The sequence below is a fragment of the Chelonoidis abingdonii genome, chromosome 2 (assembly GCF_003597395.2).
Source record: "Chelonoidis abingdonii isolate Lonesome George chromosome 2, CheloAbing_2.0, whole genome shotgun sequence".
In the NCBI taxonomy this organism is placed as follows: Eukaryota; Metazoa; Chordata; order Testudines; family Testudinidae; genus Chelonoidis; species Chelonoidis abingdonii.
Window position 1 is genome coordinate 55809201 of NC_133770.1, and position 27827 is coordinate 55837027.

At 40.7% G+C, this 27827-nt stretch overlaps 1 protein-coding gene across 1 annotated transcript in view; it reads right to left on the reverse strand.

Annotated features, from left to right (window-relative positions):
- THSD7A (thrombospondin type 1 domain containing 7A) overlaps positions 1-27827 on the reverse strand; it is a 553675-nt gene that overhangs the window by 73344 nt on the left and 452504 nt on the right. Inside the window, exons 14-15 of the mRNA XM_075062383.1 lie at positions 23392-23586; positions 20616-20879 (exon numbers count right to left, since the gene is read on the reverse strand). Coding sequence (XP_074918484.1) covers positions 20616-20879; positions 23392-23586 — 459 coding nt within the window. The remainder of the gene's footprint in view (positions 1-20615; positions 20880-23391; positions 23587-27827) is intronic.

Here is a 27827-nt window from a genome sequence, read left to right on the forward strand (position 1 = left end):
TCTTTCCCCCTGTCTTCTTCCTCCCACCAATTCCCTGGTGAGCTGCAGACCCAATCCTCTTGAGCCCAACTAGGAAAAAATCCAACAGATCTTAAAAAGAAAGCTTTATATAAAAAGAAAATAAAAGACATAAAAATGGTCTCTGTATCGAGGTGACAATATACAGGGTCATTGGCTTAAAAGAAAACAAAATGAATAAACAGCCTTATTCAAAAAGAAATACAATTTAAAACATTCGAGCAAACTACACACATGTAAATACAAAAAAAATATAAAAACCTATATTGTCTTATACCTGTACTTACAACTGGGAAACAGAAGATTAGAAAGCCTGAAGATAGAGAGATCACTCAGAGCCAAGAGAGCAACAGAGACACAGACAAAGGACACACCCAAAAATTCCCTCCCTGAGCTTTGAAAAATCCGGTTTCCTGATTGGTCCTCTGGTCAGGTGTTTGGTTTCCTTTGTTAACCCTTTACAGGTAAAAGAAACATTAACCCTTAGCTATCTGTTTATGACAGATGGCACATCAGACAAAAACATTCTATAGAAGTCAGACATTTTAATTACTTTCAACTGTATTTAAAAAGTATAATTATCCCCCAAAATGGCAAATGAATCTGTACCATAATAGCCTGTAATGATGTAACATGTAGTAAAAATCTCCATATGCTTGCATCATTTAACATGAAATATTTTAAATCACAATGCAATAAAGCCATAATTGTATCTAATACCTGAAATGCTTTACTGTATTTTCACGGAGGATTTAGTAGGCAAATTACCATATTAGCACTATGTAAAAAGTTTGTGTAACCGAAGCACTACAATTCTTTACACTTTTTAGTCCATCTTCCACTCAGAGGATGCCCTTTCCTGGCTAGTCAAGTCCACGGTGCTGATGGAGACTTCTCTACAAGAGTTGCCTCTATCCTGCCTCCCCACCAGCAATGGCACCAGCACCTACAAATCCCTTGGAACAATTGGGTAATGGGGACTTTTGAACAAAAGCTGAAGGTAGAGAATAAGAGGGGACTCTCAGCCATTGGAGATATGGGAGAAGGAGGGTTTTTGTTGTCACCAGAGGGTAGAGGAGAAAAGCAGGGAGTCACCAGGGAGGAAATACTATCAAGAGAGGAAGGGAACAAGTGACTGAAGACTTCTAGCCACTGGTGGGAGATAGAAGAGTGTTTGACGGAATATGGGTCCCCAGCATTAGCAGAAAGAGGAGAAAGGAAGGAGCATTCCAGGGGCAAAGGGTTCTCTAACAGGAACAGGGAGCCTGAAGGCCTTTCCAAGGAATGAATGGAATTTATGTTCAGGGAAAAGAGGCGAATTGACTGCAGAAGCGAGACACAACATGGGAGATATTAAAGGGAAAAGAGGGACAGAGGAAGGAAGACAGGAAAGAACAGACAGGGATGAAAGGAAGAGGGAAGGAGAGCAGACAAAGGAGGGCAGAAGGTGAGTGTGATACTTTCTCAGGGTACCAGAACTGTAAGTCACCTTGTTACTCCTCTGCCTCAGCGAGAGAGAGATTTGCTGATACTAGACTGTGTGACCGCTCCTGATACTCCAGTGCATTAGCCAGTCCAACAAACTCTTCAGGACTCTGCCAGCCCCTATGTAATCTTGCAGGTAACACTTGGCACACTTCAGTTTCTGACTCCCCTTGTAGAACATTGCTCTGCAGTATCCAGCCCCTGTCACTGGACACTCACAGAAATTACCAACTCCACTGTCTCCAAAGAGACAAGACACTCACCAGCCTGTTGGCTTCATGGACGATGCACACTCTTACATGGCAGCGAAAGCTCACCCTGCGGCAATAAGAGAGCTCAGAGGACAGACTGAATGGGGAAAGACAGACATGAGATAGGAAAGAAAAACTGAAAGAGGAGAAGTGGAAACAGAAGAAGAAAGAAATGGAGACAACACATCCTGCCACAAACAGCATTTTCTGCCAAGGACACACAGAAAATGACGCCTCAAGAGCTGATTCAGGTATCTCCTGATCTAAAGTAGGGAAATAAACAAAAGAACCTCCTTCCCAACTAAAAATAAAAGACAAAGAGACGTAAGTATGGGGAGGCCATCACATTGTTTGGCATTACAGTCTTTGGAAATCGTGTCAATTTACAAAAATATTTAAGAGGAAAATCACAGGTCTCCAATTAAATTTTGGATCTGAAAGTCTTTGCTGAACTAATTTGGTCTCTTTGGCATCTTTTCTTCCTCTCAGTTCCTTCTCTATTTCATCTTGAATCATCAGCCGACCCAGTGTCTAGCCAGGGCTAAGCCACCGGAGACCTTTGGGACCTATGCAGGAGCAGCTGTTAACATCATGATTTCCTCCCGCTCTCCTCAACTTGCTTCTGCAGAGCTCCATTCCACCTCTTGGCATCCCCCTCCTACTGGCCTGCACATTATCATCAGGTTTATCTTGCACACTCATCACAGCTCATATTCAGAAAACTAATCGAGTATAATTTGTGATTAATCCATGCTGTAAAATAAATAATTAAATAAAAATGTTGAAAAAATGGTTACAAATAATAAATTCAAGGGAACTCCAATCTGCTTGCAGATATTTATGTGACCAGAGAAGATTAAATTAGATAAATTGCCTGTAGAAAATGATTTATTTTACTCTATTCTCCCGTCTTCTTATGCCACTTTTCATCAAATGCATCTCTGAAAGCGTATCACCACCACCTACACATTTTTGCATATTTCACACAGACACGTGCTTTCACATGTTGCTCAGCCACATCTATCTCTTCCTTCTCCCTTCTTTACATCATTGATACAAATATATTCAATGTAATGCAAGCTAAAAAACAAAACCCAAAACAAACAAACAAAAAACCCACACCTTCTGAAGCCAAAGAGATAACAAGTCTCCTACATTTGGAATATCCCAACGTTAGCTACCTAGTTTATAAAAGGACAATTTTAAACTTGGGTCTAGGCAACTAATTCCATATTTAAACACCTACACAAGACCCTGTTTCAGCAAAATATTTATGTGAAGTCAATGAGACTACTCATATGCTTAAAATTAGGCATGAGCTTTGCTGAGTCAGGCCTGAAGTGGATGATTTCCAGAGATGCAGAGCACCCAGGACTCCCACTTTAAGGCCATGTCTACACTTGGAGGTGGCAGTGTGATTCCAAGCTTGAGTAGAAGTACTCAGGCTAGCTTTCATTGAGCTAGTGCGTTAAAACTATTAAGGATGTAGCTACAGTAGCATGGTCAGTGGTGGCATGGGCTAGCTGCCATTAGCATGTATCCATGGGGTTGAGGTGGGTTTCTACTTAGACTGACTAGCCTGTGCTACTGCTCACTGATCTCCGAGCTGCTGCAACTACAACCTTACTATTTTTAGTGTGCTAGCTCAGGGGCGAGGGATAGTTCAGTGGTTTGAGCATTGGCCTGCTAAACCCAGGGTTGTGAGTTCAATCCTTGAGGGGGCTATTTGGGGATTGGTCCTGCTTTGAGCAGGGGGTTGGACTAGATGATCTCTTGAGGTCCCTTCTAATCCTAATAATCTATGAATGAGAGCTAGCACAAGTATGTCTACTTAAGATGGGGATTACACCCACAGCTCCAAGTGCAGATATACTTTGTGTCAATCAGAACAGATGATGCTCAGCACCTTTGAAAAAACTGGTTTGTTGCTTAGTTTTAGTCACTCATGTTTGCAAGTTTTCACCATGCTGTAAAAATATCAGAAAATGAGGAGAAGATAACTGATGCTGATTAGAGATATGGAGAACCTCTATGTAGACAGGGCTGGAAAGTAACGTAGATTCTTCTCAGAAAAGGGCAACTGGAACTGAGAAGAGATCTAATCATGCAGCAAATTCTGATCAAGAGTTTATGAAGTGGACATCCATCTACTATGAATTGGACTGAAATTACTAAACTTCATGTTCACCACTGAACCAACATCAACTAGCAATGTCCTTCAGCCACTACCAACCTGGATTCAAACTTAGGGGTGATAGTTTGCCCCATGACCAATTCCCCAAGCCACTTGGACCACCAAGTAAAAGGTCACTTGAGGATATGATGGACAATTGTTACAACAGACTTAAGTGGACTTCATCCCTTGCCTGATGACAATGTAGTTGAAGTAGGTGGACTTCAGATTCTTTCTATTCACAAAGTGCTGATGTCTGCATGTAAAGTCTGAGTCCAATTGGGTTGAGTTTGTTGCGCTGTAGCTTGGAATCATCATGGATGTCTTAAAAACATAGTATTTGGAGATAAACACAGCAGCTAGCTAGGTATTACCCCACGCATGAGAGCAGTACAACTATCCTGCTTCTTACTTGCAAGTACTGCCCTCTGCTTCCAAGAGAAATATTGTGGGACCAGAGTTTTTTATGCTATATAATATGTAGAAGTATATCTTTCTCGGAATTGATCGTCCAGGACTGAGAGAAGAGCACAGTTGTCTACATTTCTCCTGGCTTTAAAAGGTATTTGTTCTTTGTCCAGGAGTGCTTATATTTGTGACTCTGTCAGAATATCCCATGGAATGATAAATTGCACTACAGCATGTCCTTTTTCTTATTTTCAGGATTACCTTTCAAGACTTCAATGCCAAAGAACAACTGTTAATACTTAGTGATCTTCTGCATCAGCAGTTCTATCTCTGGAGGACTATATACAGGCTTCATGTGCTCTCTGGGTTGATGGATGTCTCCTGAGTCTGACCCATTGACAGAAAGAGTATCTTGGCACCAGCAGCAGTGGTGGCAGAGGATGAGAAGGCAGCAAAGTGTATGAGCAAGAACAATCTATCCCACGACTGTTCTCTTGCCTAGTACTTGCCAAATTGCTCCTGGCTACAACATACTGTTGGCAGCTATTTTTAGACTTACAATTAAATACAGTGTCAAGGGCAATGTCTATACCGGTATTTGAGCTAAAGCTGAAGGATAATGCTTCCATCTGCCCTAAGGTATAATTCAGGTACATTTATTCAAACCATACTTACTAAGCACCTCTTTTTTAATTTCTTGATGATGACTACAGCATCAACTCAACAATACACTTGCCTGGCCACAAAGATGTTCACACAGAAAATGTTACAAATGCATAGGCAACATATTTCAACACAGCACACAAATTGTATCAAATACAGTATCTTACATATACCATATGGAAAAGTAAAATACATGCCCTAATAGCGTTTATAATAGACTTAAGTGCTAAGATGCAAGTACACTTGCATTGTATTAGATAAAGACTTAGATTAGAGATTGCCATAGAAAGAATATAACGTGTTTTATAAAGGCATGACTAATGAAAAACAACAAACTTTTCATCTTTATTTCTATGTTCTTTATTTTCCTTTAATAGATCTATATTGCCCTAGAGTAGTTTAAAAAGGCAAAGACAAGGAGAAAAATAATTGATAGAAGTGGATGCAGCAAGTTATAAACTTATGCCTGAGACCACATGGACACTTTTATGGACACTGAAATTTGGCTATCAGGCACATGAGCAGTTCAATAAGAAATTCCTTGCTTCACATAGATACTCTCAACAGATGTTGGAAAAGATATTCACTGATATGCAAGGGATTATAGAGGAATATTTGTGTAAGTCTTGTAGTCATAGACTGCTTTGTGGAGTCAGCACAAATCAATGCATCTCATTTAATTAATGCTAAAGGGGGAAATAATCTCACACTAATAAGGCAGCAGACAAACTATCCAGGACTAGTTGATTGTGCCTAAGATCTTAACAATAAACTGACATAAATTAAGAAGGGTAATACGACCTATATAAAAAAAATGTACAACAGTTTGCCATGCTAGCATGTTGACGCCCTACATAAGAGAACATGTCTCAGTTTATGTGGGTCAGGAATCATAATTACTACATGAAGGAGACAAACTAAATACTGTTGAACAAATAAAGTGTTCACGTGCAGTACAGTAGCTCTCTGCTTTTCATGATCAAGATACAAATACGTGTGCGTGTGTGTTTGTGTGTGGAGAAAGTGAATAAGGAAAAGTTATTTACTTGTTCCCATAATATAAGAACTACGGGCCACCAAATGAAATTAATGGGCAGCAGGTTTAAGAAAAATAAAAGGAAGTTCTTCTTCACACTGCACACAGTCAACCTGTGGAACTCCTTGCCTGAGGAGGTTGTGAAGGCTAGGATGATAACAGGGTTTAAAAGAGAACTAGATAAATTCATGAAGGTTAAGTCCATTAATGGCTATTAGCCAGGATGGGTAAGGAATGGTGTCCCTAGCCTCTGTTTGTCAGAGGGTGGAGATGGATGGCAGGAGATAGATCACTTGATCATTACCTGTTACGTTCACTCCCTCTAGGGCACCTGGCACTGGTCACTGTTGGCAGACAGGATACTGGGCTGGATGCACCTTGGGTCTGACCCAGTATGGCCATTTTTATGTTGTTCTTACAAGTTTTTTGTTTCCATAGCAATTATAATTTAAACTTTAAAGGAGCCACACAGGGATTTTGCATTTGCTATTTACTGTGTTAAATAAACCATAATAATACTTTGGTAAAAATGTGTTCAGTTGTTGATGATGTTTCCTCAAACTAAAACACACGCCAATGATGACAGAAAGGCTACAAAAACCAATTATGTGTTTTGTAAAGAAAAGGCTGCCGTTCAACTGTGCTTTATATTTTCCTACTTTCCCAGTAAATTATTGGAACCAATATTGAAACCAAGTAGAGATCAGAGAACTAGAAAATGGAGAGTCTATGTCCACAGTGAGAGAAATGGAAAAATTATCTCTTATCTCTCTCTACACATACACACACACACAGATATTGATCTACAGAAGCATTGTGAACATAGCACTTTCATGAGTGACCATAACTTACTACCTCAACCCCACAAATTTACCCTTACCCAAGCCTTTACTCAACACCATGCTTCCCTGGTCCTTCTTTTCATGTCAATTTAAACCCCTCAATCTGAGCCACCTGGATTAAAGTATGTCCAGTCAATGGCTTCTAATAAAGAAATGAGAATTGAGAAAACGATTGCACCACAACTAAAGGTGCAGCAGAATTTGTGTGGGCTTACCCAAAGGACAGCTCTGCTTTGTGGTTTGGGGTGAGTGGGGGGAGAGGAAGATCAGAAACTGCTGCAAAAGGTGCTTAGTGGTCAACTTTGAAGCAATGACTCACACCCCCCACACCTCCAGGAATGTGCACAAAGGCATGAAACCTGAGTGGGGCAAGTCTCTATGTGAAAGCAGCGAGGAAGCCAGCACCCACCCTCCCTCCCCTACTAGCCATCAAGTGGAGGTGAATGGCAGGCTGGATTTGGACCTGCTGTGGGCATTACGCTAGTTGCCCCTTTTAAAGGGGGGCTGGGAAGGAATTTTTCCCAAACCACCAGAATTGGCTTCGGTGGAGTGTGAGGATGGACCTTTTCTGGTGAATAGAAAAGGTGGTAGGTCACATGTCACAACTTATTTTGTAATATTGGGCGGATGTTCAGTGCAGGTACTCCACAGGGAGGGCAGCCAGTGACCAGATAAATGGCCTGGTAAAGGACTTTAAAGGAGGTACTGGATAAAGAAACAGAATGGGGGAGGGGGTTCAGGGACGCCGATGACCGGTACAGCAGGGAGACAATCCCCCCTCCTCAGTTCTCATAGCCCTCCTTAAGCCTCTTACGAGGCTGGTTGATGGTAAGGTCAGCTGGGGGACCTGGATGGAAACAAAGGGGGGCTGGTGGAAGCCCCGGAGAATTGATCTGAATAAGCATGGATTTGCCTGCACTGTACACTTTATCTGCTGGGTAGTCCCAGACATCGATATAATAAAGTTGGGGCCTGATTAAAACCCTTAAGAAGTCTACTGTCCTTCTTGTGGTATATCTAGACAATTAGACTCTCTTTGCTCTCCTCTTCTCCCTTCCCCAAAATATAAGCTGCACTGTCCTACCTGCTCCTGGCTCCCTGAGTCCTCCTCCCATTTCCAAGGAGAGACGTGTCCTACCTCTCCTGCCCACCCTAAGAAGTGCTAAATAGGGCTTCCTCTTCACAAAGAATGGATGGTTCTCCTGGTCCTCCCTGTAGCTTACTACTTCCTGCTCAGGGCATGAGGACACTTCCACTTTTTCCTAACTTAGTCACTCCATGCCTCGTCGTCCCTTCTGTTTCTTGGCCTGATGGAGAGGATGAGACTCACTAGGTGAGAAGACATACAAGCCATTGGTGTCACAACCTAGCCCTTCTCAGAAACACTTCACTTTGCCTGGCACAACAAGATGTAAAACACTCTTAGATTTATCATTTTCCACACATTTTTTCTTCTCAAGAAAACATTCAGAAGTTCCCTACACGATAAACAGACTGGGATATTCTAGTGAAATAAAGAAGGGCACAATATAAGATTCTATGCAGAACTGAGCAGAGAATTTGGATGTCCTACCTATATCCTCTGTTACTGAAATTTAACCAAAAATTATAATTTGTCAGTGAAGTACTGTATTATTGCAAAGGAGATAACAGAATCACAAGCAACCATGGGGCTTATAAAAAGCAAATAACGCCAGACAAACCTGGTAGCTTTTTTGATTGAATTACAAAATAAGTGGATAAAGATAATGTGAAATGTGTCTCATATTTAGAGTTCAGTAAAGTATTTGATACACTACCTAAAAAAACCTACCTGTACAGGAAAAAAAAATAGCTCAAATTAGTTTGAAATAGAACAAATGGGTCAAAATAGAACAAAAGTTGAAGAACTACGAAGAATGATGAGAAGCTGCAGTGTATATTAAGCTGGTGAGTGCTGCCCAATGAGATGCCACAGGGCTCACTTAGGTTTGGTGTCATTTAGCATCTTTATTCATGCTCTGGAAAAAGGTGTAAACAGCACATTAAAATTCACAGATGATACTAAATTGCAAGGCTTCGTCAATTCCACAGAGGACATGAGAACTATACCATGGGACTTAAGGGAAATTGGAAATATAGGCAACACATAAAATGAGATTCAACCTCAAAAGCACTAGCTAAAACACCTAGGGAAAAATAAACCAAAACACTGCAACATAAAATGCTAATTCAACACAGATATTCAATAGAAGTGACAAACATATACAGCAATTAGAGATGGAACAGGCCTACTAACGTTTATTTTATCCTCTTGTAAGTGCAGGAATATAGCAGTCTATTTGCTAGTGGTACACACTGGGGAAAAAAGTAAGGCTGAAAGTAGACAATAAATTATGTAAGTCCTTAGGAAAAAGAACAGTCTCTTCCTATGTGCATGTACAGTGCCTAACACAATGGGATCTCGAAGGCACTAGTTTAAGATAAGTAGTAGTAGTCCGGGGAAGCCTACAGTGCAAATACTTCATTTCTTGCACACCTGAAACTCCCAGTGAGGTCACTGGAAATTCCAGTTGCACAAGTAATGCAGGGTTAGCTCCAGTGTGATTCTCACCTGCTTCTGTCAATGCATCACATCACTAAGATAATGATAATGCAGCTTTTAAATGAAGCTGGAGAAACCTGACCACACGTAGGATTCAGCATACAGATTGGGGCCTTTCTCTAGTAGGAGGATGTAAACCAGAAGTGGGCAAACTGCAGTCCAGGGGTCACATCTGGCCCACGGGACTGTTCTGCCTGGCCCCTGAGCTCCCGTCCGAGGAGGCTAGCCCCCGGTCCCTCCCTCCCCTGCTCTTCTGTCCCCCTGCAGCTATGCCCACCCCTGATGTAAACACACTAGAGAGAATTCAGAGAAGAGCACTTGGATTAATGAAAGCCAAGAGACACTGATTTATGAAGAAAGAATAAAAGAACTGAAAGCAAACTGAAATAAAAGAACTGAAAGCAAACTGAAAGCAAAATTGTTGCCAACTAACAATTGAGGCATATGATAAAGATCCACAAGTATTTCAAGGCTGTGAACACAAAAGAGGGATTCCAAATCTGTAGTAAGAGTAACAGGATGAAATTGAGAAAAGAAAAAAACATGCTGAATGTCAAGAGCATTCTGTCAGTGGTAAAATCTATTAAGCTAGAACAGCTTCTTAAGGGATGTTTCGCAAGGGATGAATATCTTGAATAATTGCAACTAGGCAAGACAAACCAGTTGAGAACAGGTTGAGGATAAGCCTTTTCCAGTTTTTAATTCCCGTGATTCCATGAAAATGTTTAATAAAGCTTTGATGTGATATTAAACTTACTGCAATAGGAAACAATGCCATGGGCTGTAACTGTTTCATAATGAACATTTTCAAAACAAAGCAGTATATTTGATTATGGAAACAAATATCTATGCCATCAATTACTGTGTATAATACATAGACACAAGACCCTGTGTGTTAGAGAGCTTATTCCTTCACTGTCACCTTTCCCTGGTCCTTCTCACATGAACAGAGAGCAACAATACCCGAAGTCCGAAGGTGCAAACAATCCGATGTTTACTGGGGTGAACTTCCAGCAAGCTTAAATTCAAGTTCCTTTTCCTTTTTTTTCAAATCCCAACTTACTTCCTGTTTGCCCCTAATTTATATAGTAATATTTTCAGCTATATCTTAACCAATCATTCTACTAAAATTTACCTAACCAATCCTAACGTATTGTAACATGATTAGCTAACCAAATATATCCCACCACCTTAATTAGTTTACATCCAGCAAAATTAATTATACAGCAGACAGAAACAATCACAGAACCAGACAGAGACCATGCAAATAAACATACAAAACAATACAGAAGTAAGGATTTCACAACTACATCTATACAGACATAAGTGTTCTCCAGCTGAGCCTATTGATAAGTGAATTCTTGCCAGACAGGATGCGATCAAACTAAGTTTCCTTTTACATCTTCTAGGCTCTTCCCTTTCTCGGGAGGTGATAGATCGAATCACCTTCCTAACAGTCCCAGATTGCCTTATTTTAATATGACTAGTTTGGAATGTGAGGACGTGACCATACATTTCCCAGTTTATGGCTGCTAAAGAACCAGGCCTCAGACTGTCATAGTAAGAGAAGGCCACTACACAGACAGTGATTTTTAATTCTCTCTTTTATACCTCTATAACTAGCTAAGTGATAAGAATACACCTAACGTCTTAAAGTATAGGCCTTTGCAGACAGGCCTGAATATCTATATCCTAACACTGTGTACTCAAAATGACGGTACCAAATGGAAAATTGTGTTCGGCGGGGGAATCTAACCTCTTGAGAAAATTCTGAATTGGACCTGAAAAGCAGTGGTGTGAGGGGAAGGATGTGAGAGGAAGACAGAGGAGCTAGGGGCCAGAGGGAGAACTGGCACTGGCTGGGCTAAGAGACGAGGACAAAGAACTAGGGGATGAGGAGATAAAGGAATTAGTTGAGCTGACCAGGGAGGGAAATTGGAAGAAGGAGCCAGGGGAAAGGGAAATGTGGGCAGGCAGGGGGTTGGGGGAGACCAAGACAGGGAGAGAGAGACAGATGACAGAATTGCAGATGTGGGAGTGAACCGGGACTAACCGGTCAAGCACACAGGGACCTGGAAGTCCAGAGACGTGAGACTAGGGCTTGCTGGGCAAACATACTGGGACTAGTGAGGAGAATGGAACTGAGCTGAGGAGCCAGAGATGGGGAAAAAGAGGCATGGGACAAGGATAGATTAGTGGAGAGAGGGCAGAAGGGTTAACACTTTGGGAGGAAATTGTGGAACAATGTGGCAACTAGAGCACACTCCTCTCCAAAGCCTGGAATGGAACTCAAGATTCTTGGCCCTCACCATTCCTCTGCTGTCAGCAAAGAGCTGTAAAACTCACCGATAAACTGTAGATCTGGGGGAATAATGGATTTTTCACTTACCTGGCTATTCTGAAATTGAAAAAAAGCATAATTCATTTAGGATCAAACCAAAAATGAAATTGTTTTGAGATTTTTCAGGAAAATGAAAAAGTAAAAAAAAATTGTGTTTCCAAAATTTTCAATTGAATTGTGGGCTTTTTGACAAAAACAAGGGAGGACAAGATTTACAAAATGGCTTGGACATGAGCGGGGGAGGAGGTGACCTTCCTTATAACTTTTAGCTCAGTGGTTAGAGAATTCAGCCAGGATGTGGGAGACTGTGATTTAATTTCCCCATCTGTGTGATGAGGAGAAGGGATTTAAACATGGATTTCCCACCTCTCAGGTGAGTGGCCTAGCCACTGGGTTATAGAGTCAGTCTCATTCTATTTCTGTCCCAATGCATAAACACAATGGAACAGCTTCAACAAGAGAGACTCAGGCCTGGTCTACACTACGCGTTTAAATCGATTTAAAGAGCGTTAAATCGATTTAACGCTGTACCCGTCCACACTACAACGCCCTTTATATCGATATAAAGGGCTCTTTAAATCGATTTCTGTACTCCACCCGAAGAAGATAGCTAAATTCATATAACATATCGGATACGGTTAGTGTGGATGGAAATCGACGTTAAATTGGCCTCCGGCCGTATCCCACAAGTCACCACTGACCGCTCTGGACATGCATCTGAATCGGAGCAGCGGCAGTAATACAGGAAAGCCCCGCGAACTTTGAATTACATTCTCTTTGCCAGCGTGAGCTCTGATCAGCACAGGTGGCGATGCAGTCTCAAATCCGAAGAAAGTCCGCATGGAACTGTACGGGAGATACTAGATGTGATCGCGTGTATGGGACAAATCTGTGTATCAGAGCTCCGTTACAGAACCGAAATCCAAAGCGTTGAAAAAAAGTCGCAGATACAAGCGCTGCGTGGACGAAGCGTAAACGGGAAGCGCAGAGACTCAGAATGGACGCTCATGGAGCGAGGGGGTACTGAGGACTCCAGCTATCCACAGTCCACAGCAGTCTCTGAAAAGTATTTCATGTCTTGCTGAGCTCCAATGTCTGTAGTGGCAAAACAACGTCTGGCTGGTTAGCGGAACGCTCTCAGTTTGCTTTCCCCCCACCCACGTGAAAGAAAGGGAAGAATACATTTTGATACTTTCATGTCCACCCTATGTGTACTGAATGGGCTGTGGTAGAGACGCTGCATGCAGCAGGAAGAGCAGTCTGCTCCCTCTCCTCGCCCTTTCCTCCGGTGGTACGACGTCGCAAATGGCCTAGTTAACCGTCCTCTGATATATCTAACATGTTGACATCGAGGCCAACATTTGCTGGTTACTCCCAGTAGTAGGACAGAACGGCTAATAACCAGCTTCACATAGTGCCAAACTGGGGGGGGCTTTTTCAGGGGCCCCCCCCTCCCCTTTCCTGTGAAAGAAAGATTCTGTACTGCCCTGGACTGTCATAGCAGCAGCTGCGGCTCTCTCCCCCACACCGCTTAATGTCCTGCCTGGACTTCATCGCTGGCCGGGAGCTGCCTCCCTCATTGTTATGTCACTAACACTCAGTGTTTCTATTCCTGCATTCTATTACTTCAGGACACAAAATGGCAGGAACAGCGCACGGTATCCAGAAGGTTGGGGGGGCGAGGGAAGCAACGGGTGGGTTGTTGGCAGGGGCCCCCTGTGAAATACTGGACACTGAGCAGCTGTCTCTGGATACACTGGTCCTCTAAATACACTTGCCCCTTATCTAGCAGGACTGACTCTATTTTTAGAAACCTAAGGGAGGCGATTACTCAGTCCCAATGATCAATCCCAATTTTGCTTTTGCGTTGGCGCCCCCCGGCCGATTATTCAGCCGAGGCACTCATGATAGCAAGCGACAGTAACAGAGGCAGGAGAATACCTTCATCTCATTGCCAGCTTTTCTTCTGGCAGAGAAGGTACGAACGACCGTTAACCATCTCTGCTATCATTGCAAACAAGTGAATTGCTTGTAGGCGTGAAGTTATCGCCTCTTGTCCCGCGGCATCCGTAACATACCGGTGCAGGAAAAAAAAAAAAAAGTGAACGGGCTCCTATGGTTGCCGTGCTATGGCGTTCGCCAGGGCAATCCAAGTTGAAAAACGGCTGCAAAGGATTAGCTGATGTTTGCCCCGGAGGAAGGACATGACTGATTGCATTTACCAGAAACACCGCGACAAAATCGTTCACCCGAGATTGCCAAGGGCGGGGGAGACTGCCGGGAACTATGGGATCACGAAGAGTACAATGCAGCTCAGAAATCGACGTTAGCCTCGGACGCACAACGCCGAATTACTGTGCCTAGTGTGGCCGCATGAAATCGAATTTATAATATCAGTTTTATAAAACCGATTTTAGCTAATTCGATATTATCCCGTAGTGTAGACGTGGCCTCAGAGTGAGCTACAGCAGAATATATCTCAGAGTCCACATTTCCAAAACATTTTGATTTGTTCAGTCTGGTGAAACTATTTGGCAAACTTGACACAAATTCACAAATAGTTTCAGATTAACCAACTGCATAGTTTATTTTCTGAAAACGTTTTGCCCAGCTTCAGTAAAATGTCCCATTCCTCTCTAGTGCTGGTCACATAGAGGGTGACAACCTACTACTGCTATCAGTGAACTCCATTAGCTCAAGTGTAAGAAGTCTTTATAATGGATTCTAAAGGATCCAGTCTTACTGAAGACCCATGTGGGTGTCAAAATTATGCTGCATTATGGAACTTCTGTTTATTCAGGATGCTTTATTTTGTTTTTAACTTAGGAAACAACCTGCTAAACTATGTTAAAAGAACATTTTTAAGGTTGTCAAGTCAAGCTCTCAAAAGTTAGATTGCCTGTTCAATATTATTCAAAGGCTGCGCTAGATTATTAATTTGCTCACAGGAATTTCTATGACACATATCACTATGGTATTTGAGTGCTTCACAACAGTAATAAATTCATTTTCAAGAACACCCCTATGAGATGTACGGGTATTACCACATTTTATAAACGGGGAATAGAGGCACAGTGAAATTAAGGCCAAAAGTATGCACTAATTTTGGGTGCCCAAAGTGAGATACCTAGGACCTGATTCTTCAGAGTACTTAGCATTAAATAACATTTCATAATTCAAAGCACAGAGGTATCTTTAGGACTATCAAACTGGAACCTTTCTTAAGCACTGAACTGTTTAAAAAAATATATTATATTTTTTTTCAACACAATAAGATGGCAGCTGTGTTGATGAGGAACCACCTTTATTCAAAAAACCAGGGAGAATCAGAAAACGGTACATGCATAACTTGGAGAGCAGCTTTTACCTCAAAGTGAGTTCTGTCACTCTTAAAGTTTGCAAAATACTTTCAGATTCTTGGATGAAAGGCATTATTTATAAGTGCAAATTATTTTTATTAAAAGTAATTAACAAAACGTAAGGGGACTAAAATCAAATTAATAAAACAACCATGTAAAAGACTTGAAGGTACTTGGCCAAACCATGAAAGCTGATAAGTAGGCCACATATTCCTATTAGCTGTTCCATCTTCCTGCATTAATTTACAATGAATTTGTAACGTGACATGGATAGACCTTGAGATATTTTTATCCAAGTGATGCTGTTGCTGTTCCTGTGCTACCGATGTAGATCTAGCTTCTTAAATGAAAAACAATGAGTGCTCAGCAATGTCAGCTCAAAATTGAAGTCTACAACACAATGATTAAATCCTCTGAGCATGAATCTAATGGTACCACACAGACACTTCACAGCTTACTTTATTTTGACTGAAAGATGAGAGTATGAATGCCAAGCTTGAGATCACAAATTGTTGCTATCAAGGTTATGGGGTGAACTGCATCTTAGACTCCTTTTAAGTCACTCTTGAGTGCATCCCTGTAGGAGACAGGCCTGGCTTACTGAACCTCACTCTGGGAGGAGCCATGTTGTCCAATCACACTCAGACTGGATCTCTGGATCGCAGCCCTCCTTGTTTCTCTACTGTATGAGCATATCAGGTTCAACTGCATTTGGCAGCTGTAAGCCCTTTCACTCTGGGGACCTGTGACCAGCAAGCTGATTAAAGTGACTCAGAAGCAGCATCTTCAAAACCATTCATCCCTCCAGAGGTACAAAAGACACAGAGCAAGGGGTAAAAATAATAAAATCTTTCACTGCAAGTTTTATTAGTTCCCCTCAGCCAACCTAACCCCCATCTCTGCCTGGGAGAAACAGAGACCATGCAGTGAGCAGGACAGTATAGTTTGTGTGTGATCCCTGATCAGCTTTGCAGCTTGCACAGACACTCTTTGTGCAGAGTCTGGACACTCACTCAGTCCTCACCCTTTTCTAGACTATGGGGGTGGGGGTTCTCTGATGTCTTATTGTTCCCTTCTCTTCTTAGCATTGGCAAAGCAGCTGTGTTGAGGCCAGAAGTTGCCTCTTCACTGCTATAAACCTGGCTGTTATGTTTGTGTGTTTGTTGGGATGCTTCTTTTTTAGGCATTGTTTTACTTTTCCTGCTTGATTTTCCTCTAACAACCCATTTTGGTCTAATTCCATAGAGGGAAATCAATCATAAGCAAAAACATCATATTTATAAAAAAAAATACAGATATTTCCTACTTTGTCACAGTTGCCAAATACTTACTAAGGTGTTTTACATGTTAAAGAGACATTTTCAACTTGAAATATCACATTTCTGGATAATTCTTTTTAGCCAACTATATTTACAAGTAATCCCCTACAATTATCATAACTAAAAGAAGCCAGAGAAAAATATTTTGAACCTCAGTATATTACTCCATGCTTTTGACAGGAATAGTCAGTTACATTATTTCATTGAGAGTCATTTTCCCTTCCTGACTCCTGCATTAGCATGATCACTATGGAACACTGGTCGGGGGTGGAGGGGTTCACACACATGCTCCTCCCCAGAGGCAGCAGAGAGTTACTGTTGATTCTAAATGAGGGGACAAGAGGAGCAAAGAAGTAACAGGATCTGGGAACAGGGTGGCGTTAGAGGGGTTTCCCCACCTAAGTCCCTAGATGGCCTTTGCATGTTGTTAGGAGGTAATGTCAGCATGTGGTAGCAAAGAGCCCCTTCTGTTAGGGCTGGTCTACACTACGGGATAAAATCGATTTTAGATACGCAATTTCAGCTACGTGAATAACGTAGCTGAAGTCGAATATCTAAAATCGATTTACTCATCCGTCTTCACCACGCGGGATTGATGTCCGCGGCTCACCATGTCGATTCCGGAACTCTGTTGGGGTTGGTGGAGTTCCGGAATTGATATAAGCGTGCTCAGGGATCGATATATCCCATCTAGATTAGACGCGATATATCGATCCCAGAGCAATCGATTTTAACGCGCCGATACGGCGCGTAGTCTAGACGTGGCCTTAGAACAGGAACTGGGGTAATGGAAACAGGAAGGGTGTGATCGTATATTTTCTCTCTGGAACACTTTCATAGTTCCCAGGGAGCAGTGGGTGGCGGGCTTAAGGTGGGGAAGAAGGAAAGAGATGTCTCCACTCCCTGTGAGCCTTCTGAGGACTTCCTTCCCCTGAACTGCACCCTCCCAGCCTACTCCAGAGCACCACACACTCATTGAGGAGTACTAGGAGGTGAACACTTCCCACTGAAGAGAACTTTATGGACTAAGACAGCAGGAGTGTGATCTTCTCTCATTGGGACCATGGAGAAGTCCTAGGGAGCAGCTGTAGCCTGACTATGAAGAATGTGGGTAGGGATGGACCTGGAACAAAGATCTTGATTCATAGAATCCAGCAGAGAATCTGCAGCCCAACCAGGGGAGAGTGGGGAAAGGAAGGATTTGTTTTTACTCCCCAGAACATGGACAAGTCCAAGTGAGTAGCTATTGCCCAAATGGGGATGAAGTAGGCAGGGACCAGAAAGGAATCCTGAAGAGCTTAGTAAGCAGTGAGTGCATAAAGAGAAGGGGCAGTAGGGGCAAAACAGAAGATGACCTCAGTTCATTTGGTATCGTGCCTCTTGGGTTTGACTTGCAATCCACTACCAAAAAGCCCTTTAAAAGAACAAGGAAACAAGTGTAAACATTGAGGGGAAAAAAAAAAGAACCCCAAACCTCTGCCCATGCTACTGAAATGCTGCATTACTAGAAAATGGAAACGTCTGAAATAGTCAATTTCTAAAAATTCAAGACGAGGATTTCCTAATAAGAATATTTTGGGCCCTGGTTTTTCACCACACTGTGAAGCATGGGAAGAAGAGAAAATATGAGCAACAGAGGCAGGGCGCATTGACACATGCTCTTTTCCCCCCCCAGGCATATGGGCAAAGGAGTGTGGGTGGCGTATGGAGCGGAGTCAGTGGTGGGCTGATTTAAGTCAAATCCTGCCCCCACTTCACCCAAATATAGTGAAGGACAAAGAGTTACTCCTGGTCTGTACCAAGATTTATCAAAGAGCTTCACTTCACTTCAGTTCTGAGGTAGTGTCCCCTTTTGTACCAGGGCAGCAAGCCCTGATTTCTGCAAGTGCAGGGTTGGGACCTTTCCCTACACTAGAGACAGCTGAATACCATCCTATTCTGTCCCTTTCTTTGCCAGTTATACCAATCATGTTTCCAAGTATTCATTGCATCTACAGATTACAGAATAACTCCTGCATCCTGTGCAAATTTTCTTTTCTAACAGTTTACAGACAGCTTGACAGTATCCATCCTTTAAATCCATGATGATTGGCATGAGACCCCTCTGGTTTCTCCTGGACTCAAGATCTTTTATTGTTTTATACTTTACACTGAATAAGATCTCTAAAGGCTCAGAGGTTTTTTTTACATTTTAAGAATACCTACTTCTTAGGTTGGGTTTTTCAAGCTTTCTCAGCTTTAATTAACAGATCAGAAATAAACATACAGATCTGTGAAAATCTTTTGCAGGGTCACAGATGATGTTGAAAATAAATAATCAACTAGTGACTTGCTATGCATAACAGCCACAACAAATTAAAAACGTGAGCTAACGCATCAGTAGCTAAGTAGAAAATGGAAGAATTGCACTGAGGTTAAGTCTCAATTTTATAATTTTCTAAAGATAGCTTCATGGTCAATTAAATGCTACTTCTCTCCCTCCTAAGTAAACAGACAGAAACATTCAGATAATTGGCCTAATGTGATGAGAAGCTGAGTGCTTCCAGCAAAGTGTCAAGTGCTCTCAACTCTTTCTTAATTCAAAGAGAATTAAAAGTACTCAGAACCCACCAGGCTCAAGCATCTCTATTTGCCACCTTTCTGCCTGACATAGTCAGGAGTTTATAATTTATCATGGGTGAAGTTTGACACAGGAAGGCATACAAATAATTATAATCTCTTTCATTCATTTAATTTTGTTGATTGGCTATTTTAAGTATCTTTCAGTAATTAAATCTATGATATTTTTGATAGCCCAGTTCTACTGTACAAACTAGAATATACAGCATAAGCTCAACCAATGCTGACATTCAAATGAAATGCTATACCTACATTCAATCTAAGGGATTTATATACTAGAATGTATATAATCCCACACTTAAATGTAGAACAAAGTACTCTTTAGCCAATGTAAATCAACATTACTCCACTGAAGTCATGTAGTCTGATTTACACCAGCTCAGGATCTGGCCATAACACTACATATATACAGACTCTAGGCCAGCAACCATTTTGGAACAAATCCTGCCCTGGCCACCCATTCAAGTGGGCAGTGTGCAAAGCAAGCAGGATACAGGAAGTCTGTGCCCCATAATGCTCTGTCTGTCACAATGAGATGTGTGGGGAAAGGAGCAATGTATGGTGTGCACAGTTAAGCACAGCCAGCTGATAAACTCCCTGTGAAGGAAAGTGGGTAACGGATTTGGCTCTTCAGGAGATTACTACTATTTTAAGGGTCTATAATCAGGGGAAAGAATTCCATTCTTTGCAGAGCACTTTTGCACCAAGTCTTATTTGCTGAGGATTTGGCCTTTGTAAGCATACCTCAATGCAAATTAAATTTGCGGTTGTGCATAAAATGAAATTGGCAAACTTTTAAGATACACTTGACTATATCAGATAAAGCCCAACTCAGCATAATTTTTCTTGTAAATATTACACAGTAGAACCTCAGAGTTATGAACGACAGAATTACAAACTGACCAGTCAACTGCACATCTCATTTGGAACCGAAAGTACACGATCAGGCAGCAGCAGAGACCAAAAAAGAAAAAGCAAATACAGTACAGTACTGTGTTAAATAGAAACTACAAAAAAAATAAAGAGAAAGCTTTAAAAAAGAGTTTAACAAAGTAAGGATGCTGTTTCTGTGCTTGTTTCAATTAAGTTAAGATGGTTAAAAGCAGTATTTTTCTTCTGCACAGTAAAATTTCAAAGCTATATTAAGTCAATGTGCAGTTGTAAACTTTGGAAAGAAGCACCATAACATTTTGTTCAGTTACCTCCATTCCCGAGGTCTTCGCAACTCTGAGGTTTTACTGTATTATAACAATCACTAATCCTGGAATCTTAGTTACTTTATGAGTCGGAACAAGTTCTCAGGTAACTGAGTGTTACTCAATGTACGTTTGGTTAGGAGATACCTCTGGGGCAATGCTCCATGTTCCGCAGCAGTTTCCTATACTCTGTCAAACCAATAAATATTCGTTTCCTAATTCTGTCTGTACCTATGACCAACAGAGTCTCAAGAGTTACATTTAAAGAAAACAACAAATAAATAAATGAAGAAAGGAGAAAGAAAAGCTGTCTCTAAATACCGTGACTGTTGCATCGTGCTGTTTCCACAAGCCGACTATTCTGATCATAGCATGCCATGGCCTGGTAACGATAGCCTTGCCCACATTCCTTGATATCTCCTTGTACTTTCATTCCGAGTAATACTTCCACTTTGCCCTCTGGTAAGATGCAGTCTGACCAGTTCCCCACAGGCTGAGCGTTGTACTTGTCACAAGGACAAAATTGAGTCTCGATCAGAGGATACAACTGGGAATTTTTGCACTTGTCCCTCCGCTTACTTTTTCCTGCAGGGAGAAAATAATTGTTCAGAAAGCACTTTCCATCACTGTACACAAAAGCAGGTAATTTTATTTAATGATCTATAACTGTGCGAAAATTTCTCCAAGAAGCACATAACTTAAGACCAAAATGTTCGGATTCAGAGGTGCCTAGAGTTAGGCACCCAAATCCATACTTAATCACTTAAGAAAGTGGCCTTATTTTCAAAGGTGCTATGCATCTACAGTTCTTGCTGTTCTCACCATCTTTGAAAATGAAGCCATCTATTTAAATTTATTATTTTAAATACTTAGCTTGAAACATCTGAGTTTGAAAATTCAGTGTTGTGCAATTTAATAGTTATTATGTCATACTCATTCCATGCACAACGTGTGCAAGGTGGTTTTTCTGGGTTTTTTAAAAATTCTTTTGGTATCAAGGGAGAAAAGCCACTGTCTGCTTCTGTTACACTATTTCAAATTATCAAAATCCTCAAATTTTATCATGTTATTGCACCATTAGTTAAGAATCACTTTTCTTGCCCTCTGATGGAATAAGCTCCTTCTTTTTATTAATTCCAGAACATTGCTGCATTTTTTTCAAATCTCTTCTAACAACTCATTTATTTCCCCTAACTATTTAGCCACCCATTTTCTCCAATTTGCATTTCTTAATCTCCTCTGTAAAGTTTGTTTTTGTTTAATTTTTTTGTTATTTGCTCTCATATCTCATTTGATTGTCCCATTTTTAGAAACTAAAGAGCCTTGGCAAAATCATTTTGTAAAGTAATTATCTGTCAATTAGATGATAATATAAATGAATACACTGTACTATTTTCCTTGAATTTCAAACATGTTACTAACAGAAAATGAAAGCACTAGGCAGGACATTATAGCACACAGCAATTACACTTAATACTGTTTTAGTGTAGTACAGGGACAATGTACTGTAGTAAGGGGATTTCTCATTCAGCGGCTTCATACTGAAAATGTGTGAGTTAATCCCTCTTTTTCCGCATCTTTTCCCCATGAATGATTAGGGCCTTCATTCTCAACTGTGCAGATTGGGTTGGATAAGTTTGCAGTGCGGAAGAATTGATTCACCAAGGGCCAAACCATCCCCCCAGCACCAAGTCTGAGTAGCTGAACTTGGCATAGGGAGATCCACAGGAACCTGTCAATGCCCAGGCTGGTTGTCAGTTCTGTTTTTCTTGTTTCTGGCTTTAAGGTAAATTTCTAGCCATTTTCTTTGTGGAAGTAACACTGATGTAAATTGTTCACCAGAATTATAAGATGGTGCCTGTCTTCCTGAAGACCGAGAGTTATTTGCAGTCCCTCCTACAGTCTCCCAAGTGTGGCCCTTTGGGACCCATGACACTCATGGCTGTAGGCCTTCTGATTTTGGATGGTTCCTATCTCAATGGGAGGTGCTGGTGCCTACGTTGCTATTGAGCACCCTCTCTTCTGGGTTATTGAGTCCCAGCTTAGCTAACGCCACCATGGGGCAGAGAATGTGGCTTCCAGTCACAAAAGGGGAATACTTGATAACATAACAGAAAGCTTGATGTAATGGATTAAACATGACTGTGTGTATTAAGACTCTCGCATTGACACTGACTCCATCCAGGGAACTAAATCAGTCATTTAACCTTTTCTCTTTAGTTTTCCCATCTGATAATGAACAGAGTACTCCTCACCTACCTAACTGAGCTGTTTTGACTGATTAGTTAATGTTTGTGCAAATTTTCAGCCACAAAGAAATTTCAGCAAAAAGCAGGAAAAAGTGTTTGTAAAAATGTTCATGAAAAACATTTTGTAACCATCTGTAATAACCATAAAAGCTCCAGTTTTTACTGGGCTAGTAACCCCCAAGGACTCTGATTTACCTTATGTTTGTTCTGTGCATAGCACAATGGGGCATCAACTCCCTTGACAACCTTCGGGCACTAATGTAGTGAAAATAGTAAACAATAATGACAGCAGACATTATCTGTGACAACTGAGGCATTTGGAGACAGGCTGTAGAATTACCTTTTGGAAAATGGTCAATAATTCAATGATTATGCCCATTTTCGCTGGAGGGGATGATTTAGGGGCTGAACAAAAGTTCATGGAAGGACTGCCATTGACTTACAGGCCCCAGTAGGTTTACACATTGCTTTAAATATTTCAACTCTGTGGAACCTCAAATAGTGTTGACTCAGCCCTTCAAAAAGATAAATGGTCTACTATGGAGTTTATTGTGTATCGATCTTATAGAAGAGACCATGATTTCATCGGTAATCCCATGTTACTTTTCTTATGACCTAGAGTTTTCTGTAATGTTCTTTACTGATATTTTTCCGCCTCAGACTCTGCAGTATTGTGTAGTGCACACCAATTATCTGCCTGGTTGTTGCCCTGGACCCCAGAGCTGCCCGCTTGTCAATGATGTACGCATTTGAGTATCCTTCAGACTGACAGGCACTGAATAAAAGTTTAAAATAAAATAAATAGTAGCTAATAATAAACAATGTTTCAGTATCCCTTTGACTCTTACCAACAAGAGAGCGCTTTCTCGTCCTGACTGCTCCACAATCCCCATTGCAGGAAGAAAACTTTGACCAGATTGTGAACTGACAGTCATCTTGGCAAGGAATCTGGCAGGCCTGTGTTAACGTTGGTAAAGGGCCTGCATATTTAAGGCACTCACTGATGTCAGCCGGTCCTCCATCTTGTCTGCGACAAGTAATTGCTGGAAAAAAATACGTTTGGAGTTTATAAAGAGCTGTTAGGCTTTTAACTAGTCTGGAACAGTAGTTCTCAACCAGGGTTACATGTACTCTTGTGGGTATACAGAGGTCTTCCAGGGGGTACATCAACTCATTTATATATTTGCCTAGTTTTACAACAGGCTACATAAAAACCACTGGCGAAGTCAGAATAAACTAAAATTTCATACGACTTGTTAATACTGCTCTATCTACTATACATTGACATGTAAGTACAATATTTATATTCTATTTGATTTACTTTATAATTATATGGTAAAAGTGAGAACGTAAGCAATTTTTCAGTAATAGGGTACTGTGACACTTTCGTATTTTTATGTCTGATTTTGTATGCAAATAGTTTTTAAGTGAGGTGAAACTTGGGGGGTATGCAAGAGTCATGAAAGGGATACAATAGTTTGGAAAGTCTGAGAGCCTCTGATCTATAATATAGCAATTAGCCAGGAATGCCCACATTTCAGACAACATTCTGCTACTAAATCATAGATAAACCCAGAACAGCCATGTGTGACACAACGGCCTAATATTTACAGATGTTTGTACATTATAGCTAATGTGTAGATCTGAAATTTCTGAGATGCTTTACTCTATTTAAATTATTTCTTTATTGATGTTTACAAACAATAAAATATTAAAAGGCAACCTCAACTGTGATATAATATTACAGCAGTAAGTCCTGTTAGGAATTGTCACCCCTCATAAATTTTCACATAATCAAGTTATGCTAGATTTTTGCTTTTGAGATGGACCCAAACTTAGAAACCACAGTATGTGTGCACTATAAGAACATGGACAGAATTCATGGATTCCAAGATCATCTAGGCTGACCTTCTGTATAATACAGGGTAATAGAGCTTCCCGAAAATAATCCCTAGAGCAAAGCTTTTAGAAAAATATCCAATCTTAATTTAAAAATTATCAGGACAGAAATGCAGCATGACCCCTCGTAAATTGTTCCAATGCTTAATTATTTCCACTGGTAAAAATATCCATCCTATTTCCAGTCTGAATTTGTCTAGCTTCAACTTCCAGCCATTGAATCATATTATATATTTTTCTGCTAGACTCAAGAGCCCATTTTAGAATTGTTGTTCCCTTACAAACTTTGTACTTACAAATTGTGATCAAATCACCCTTAACTTTCTCTTTGTTAAGCTAAAAAGACAGAGCTGAGCACTCTGGGAACCGCAGGATGGGTCCTGGCCTGGCCTGGGGGTGGAGTGGGGGCAGGGCCACGGTAGGCTGTTTGGGAATACACAACCTACCTCAACCTGCAATACCCGCTGCCCATGCCTGTGGGCATAGGTGCTGGAACTAAAGGTGCTGGGGTGCTGCCGCACCCTTTGGCTTGACATAGTTTCCATTATATACAGGGTTTACAGTTTGGTTCAATGGCTCTCAGCACCTCTGCCTGCAGGGTCCCATTGGGGGAACCCCTGTAGGATCCCACCCATTGAAAACTACCAAGTTTGAATATGGGTTTCAATACAACACATTACTGAGAAGGATCAACACAAAGTAAGATTCCAGCTCTGGGTTCTGATTCTGAGAGCTGCAAAGTTTGGAGTGATTAGAATGAGTCATTGACTCCTCACACATGTATTGTAACATTGTTGCCTGAAAACTTACAACAAGCTTTGGCCTTGAACAATAGTTGGTATAAAACACATTAGCTGTGTGATGAGAGTGAGATGGGTGTACATTTTACATGAGGGTAACAGTATGTTGGAACTAACATTTTGCACTTAAAAAAACTGTATTGTTTTGATTAAATTACATGCAAAAAAGGGAAATTTCAGCTGTCCCAAAAAGAAGTTCCTGGGACACCAGAACATGATATTGAAAACCAGCTCCATCCCATGAACACCAGTATGTATGGCAACTTTATATATAATCTCCCCACTGCACCTCCTTTTCTGAATTGCTGAATGCTACTTCTTTATCACGGCCTTTTCCACCTGAATTTAAACAGGTATATCACATACAAACATCCAATTTACTATTATGTGTTGATAGAATTATAGCATTAGTCTAAATACAGTAACCATAATAAAATACATCTCACTTCCTTTTATCCCAAGATAATTCTAGTATTATTACAAGTCAGTTCTATTGAAAACATGTAGCTGTGTTGTTTTCAGTGGGAACAATGGGATGTTAATGTTTTTTGGTTTATGACAGCACACAATATGGCACAATATCTCACAACTGCGGAAGTAATTTGGGTTACCAATTGATAGTAGTAACATAGTATATAAACAGAATACAGTCCAGTAAAAATGTGAATAAATAACAGAAAGCTTTATATTACATTTTACTGAATAATTCAGCAGCAATGTTTTTATGCTAACAACAATGGTTTTACTGGAGTGTGAATTGAAAAAGAAAAACTTCAATTTTGCTGCACAAAGAATGGCATAATTATGTTCAGCTGCTGACAGGGAACCATAAATAGTTTTAGAAGCAAAGTTTCTAAAGCAGTAGAAGTATCTATGAGAAACTAGTTCCTTCGAAAAGAAAAGGAAGGAATAAACATTTGGAAAATAAACCATTCAGTCTTGCCTAATATATCTTTAGATACTTAAAAAACAAGAACAACAACGAGAAGAAATCACAGGACTGCTTTGGTAAGATGGCTTACAAAAGAAACAATATATTTAAAATGCCCTTGACTATACAAGTAGACATTTGTATCTCTAAATTATGAGTATTTTGTTTTTAATTTAAATTTAGAGTGGTGTTATTTTATTTTTCCTGAGACCATACAATAAAATTGAAGTTTCTGACTGATAATTCAGTACTACCTTAAAATATTATTAGAAGGCCCTAAATGGAAAAAAAAAAAAACTGGGCTCCATCTTGAGCTGCACTGAGCTTCTGCATGGTGCTGCTTCAGGGGGAACAGAGGAGAATAATAATGAAAAACTGCTGTAAGCAACCTTTACAATTCCCCTTGATCCTTGGCTCAGTGAGGGGATTAAAACAACCACTTGTGACATAAACAGACTCAGTACTGCTCTGAGCTGTGCTGACTAGTCTTCTACTGACTTTTATGCTATCCAAGGATTACCCTCTGCTTCTTCAGGCATTAGTTTGCTCATTTTTGATCCACTTAGTTGTCTCTCTCATACACACCATTTTCCTCTTTGAAGGAGGTTGATGAGGTCTTGTGTCTTGTCAGATTTGCATTATGAATCTGAGCTATAGGGCTAGTTCCTGAATTTTCCTACAATTACACTGCTGTTCCTTTAGCCATCTTTTACCTAACCCTCCCACCAACTGTCATCTCTTCCTTAGTCCTTTGGTATCTCCCCAGGCATTTCCTCATCACCACCTTTTGTAACACACACTGCAGGAAGTTAAGATATCTGTCCTTGCTTTATTGATCGAGGTGAGAGTTAGGAGGGGTTTAGGATTCAGAACCTCTTTCTTGTCCTATATGTCTCTTTTGAGTTTACAGGGTGTCTTTGCTCCTTGAAGAAAGATTAGGTGAACCTTCACTGCACACAATAGCAGATTTCTTAATCAGAAAAGAAAGAAAATGGTGTCATAAATAGATAGCTAAGGGTTAATGTTTCTTTCACCTGTAAAGGGTTAACAAAGGGAACCAAACACCTGACCAGAGGACCAATCAGAAAACCGGATTTTTCAAAGCTCAGGGACGGAATGTTTGGGTCTGTGTCTTTTGTCTGGCTCTCAACTATGAGAGGGGTCTTTCTATCTTCAAGCTTCTAATCTTCAGTTTCAAAGTTGTGAGTACAAAGGTAGCAAAACATCGGCTGTTATGTTTTGTTTTGTTATTCAATGTGTGTAGTTGAATGTTAATGTTTCTTTTTTAATAAGCTGTTTATATCATTTTCTTTAGCAATTGACCGTATTTTGTCACCTTGAACAGAGGAATCTATATTTTCTTTTCTTTTTTTATATAAAGCTTTCTTTTTTAAAACTTGTTGACTTTTTAGTATGGCAAGAGGATAGGAATCTCTGTGCCAGCATTACTGGGTCTCTCTCAGGGAAAGACTGGGGGGAAAGAATGGAGGGAGTACAATTGTCCTCATCGTTGTGCTTTCAATGGATTAAGCCAGGACTCCTAGTAGAACCGCCAGGACGGGAAAATTGCGAGAAGTTAAGAAGCAGAAGGCAGTGGGTTATTTCCTTGTGGAGCTCAGGCATTGAGTTGGGGTTCCCAGAGGTTGACGATGGA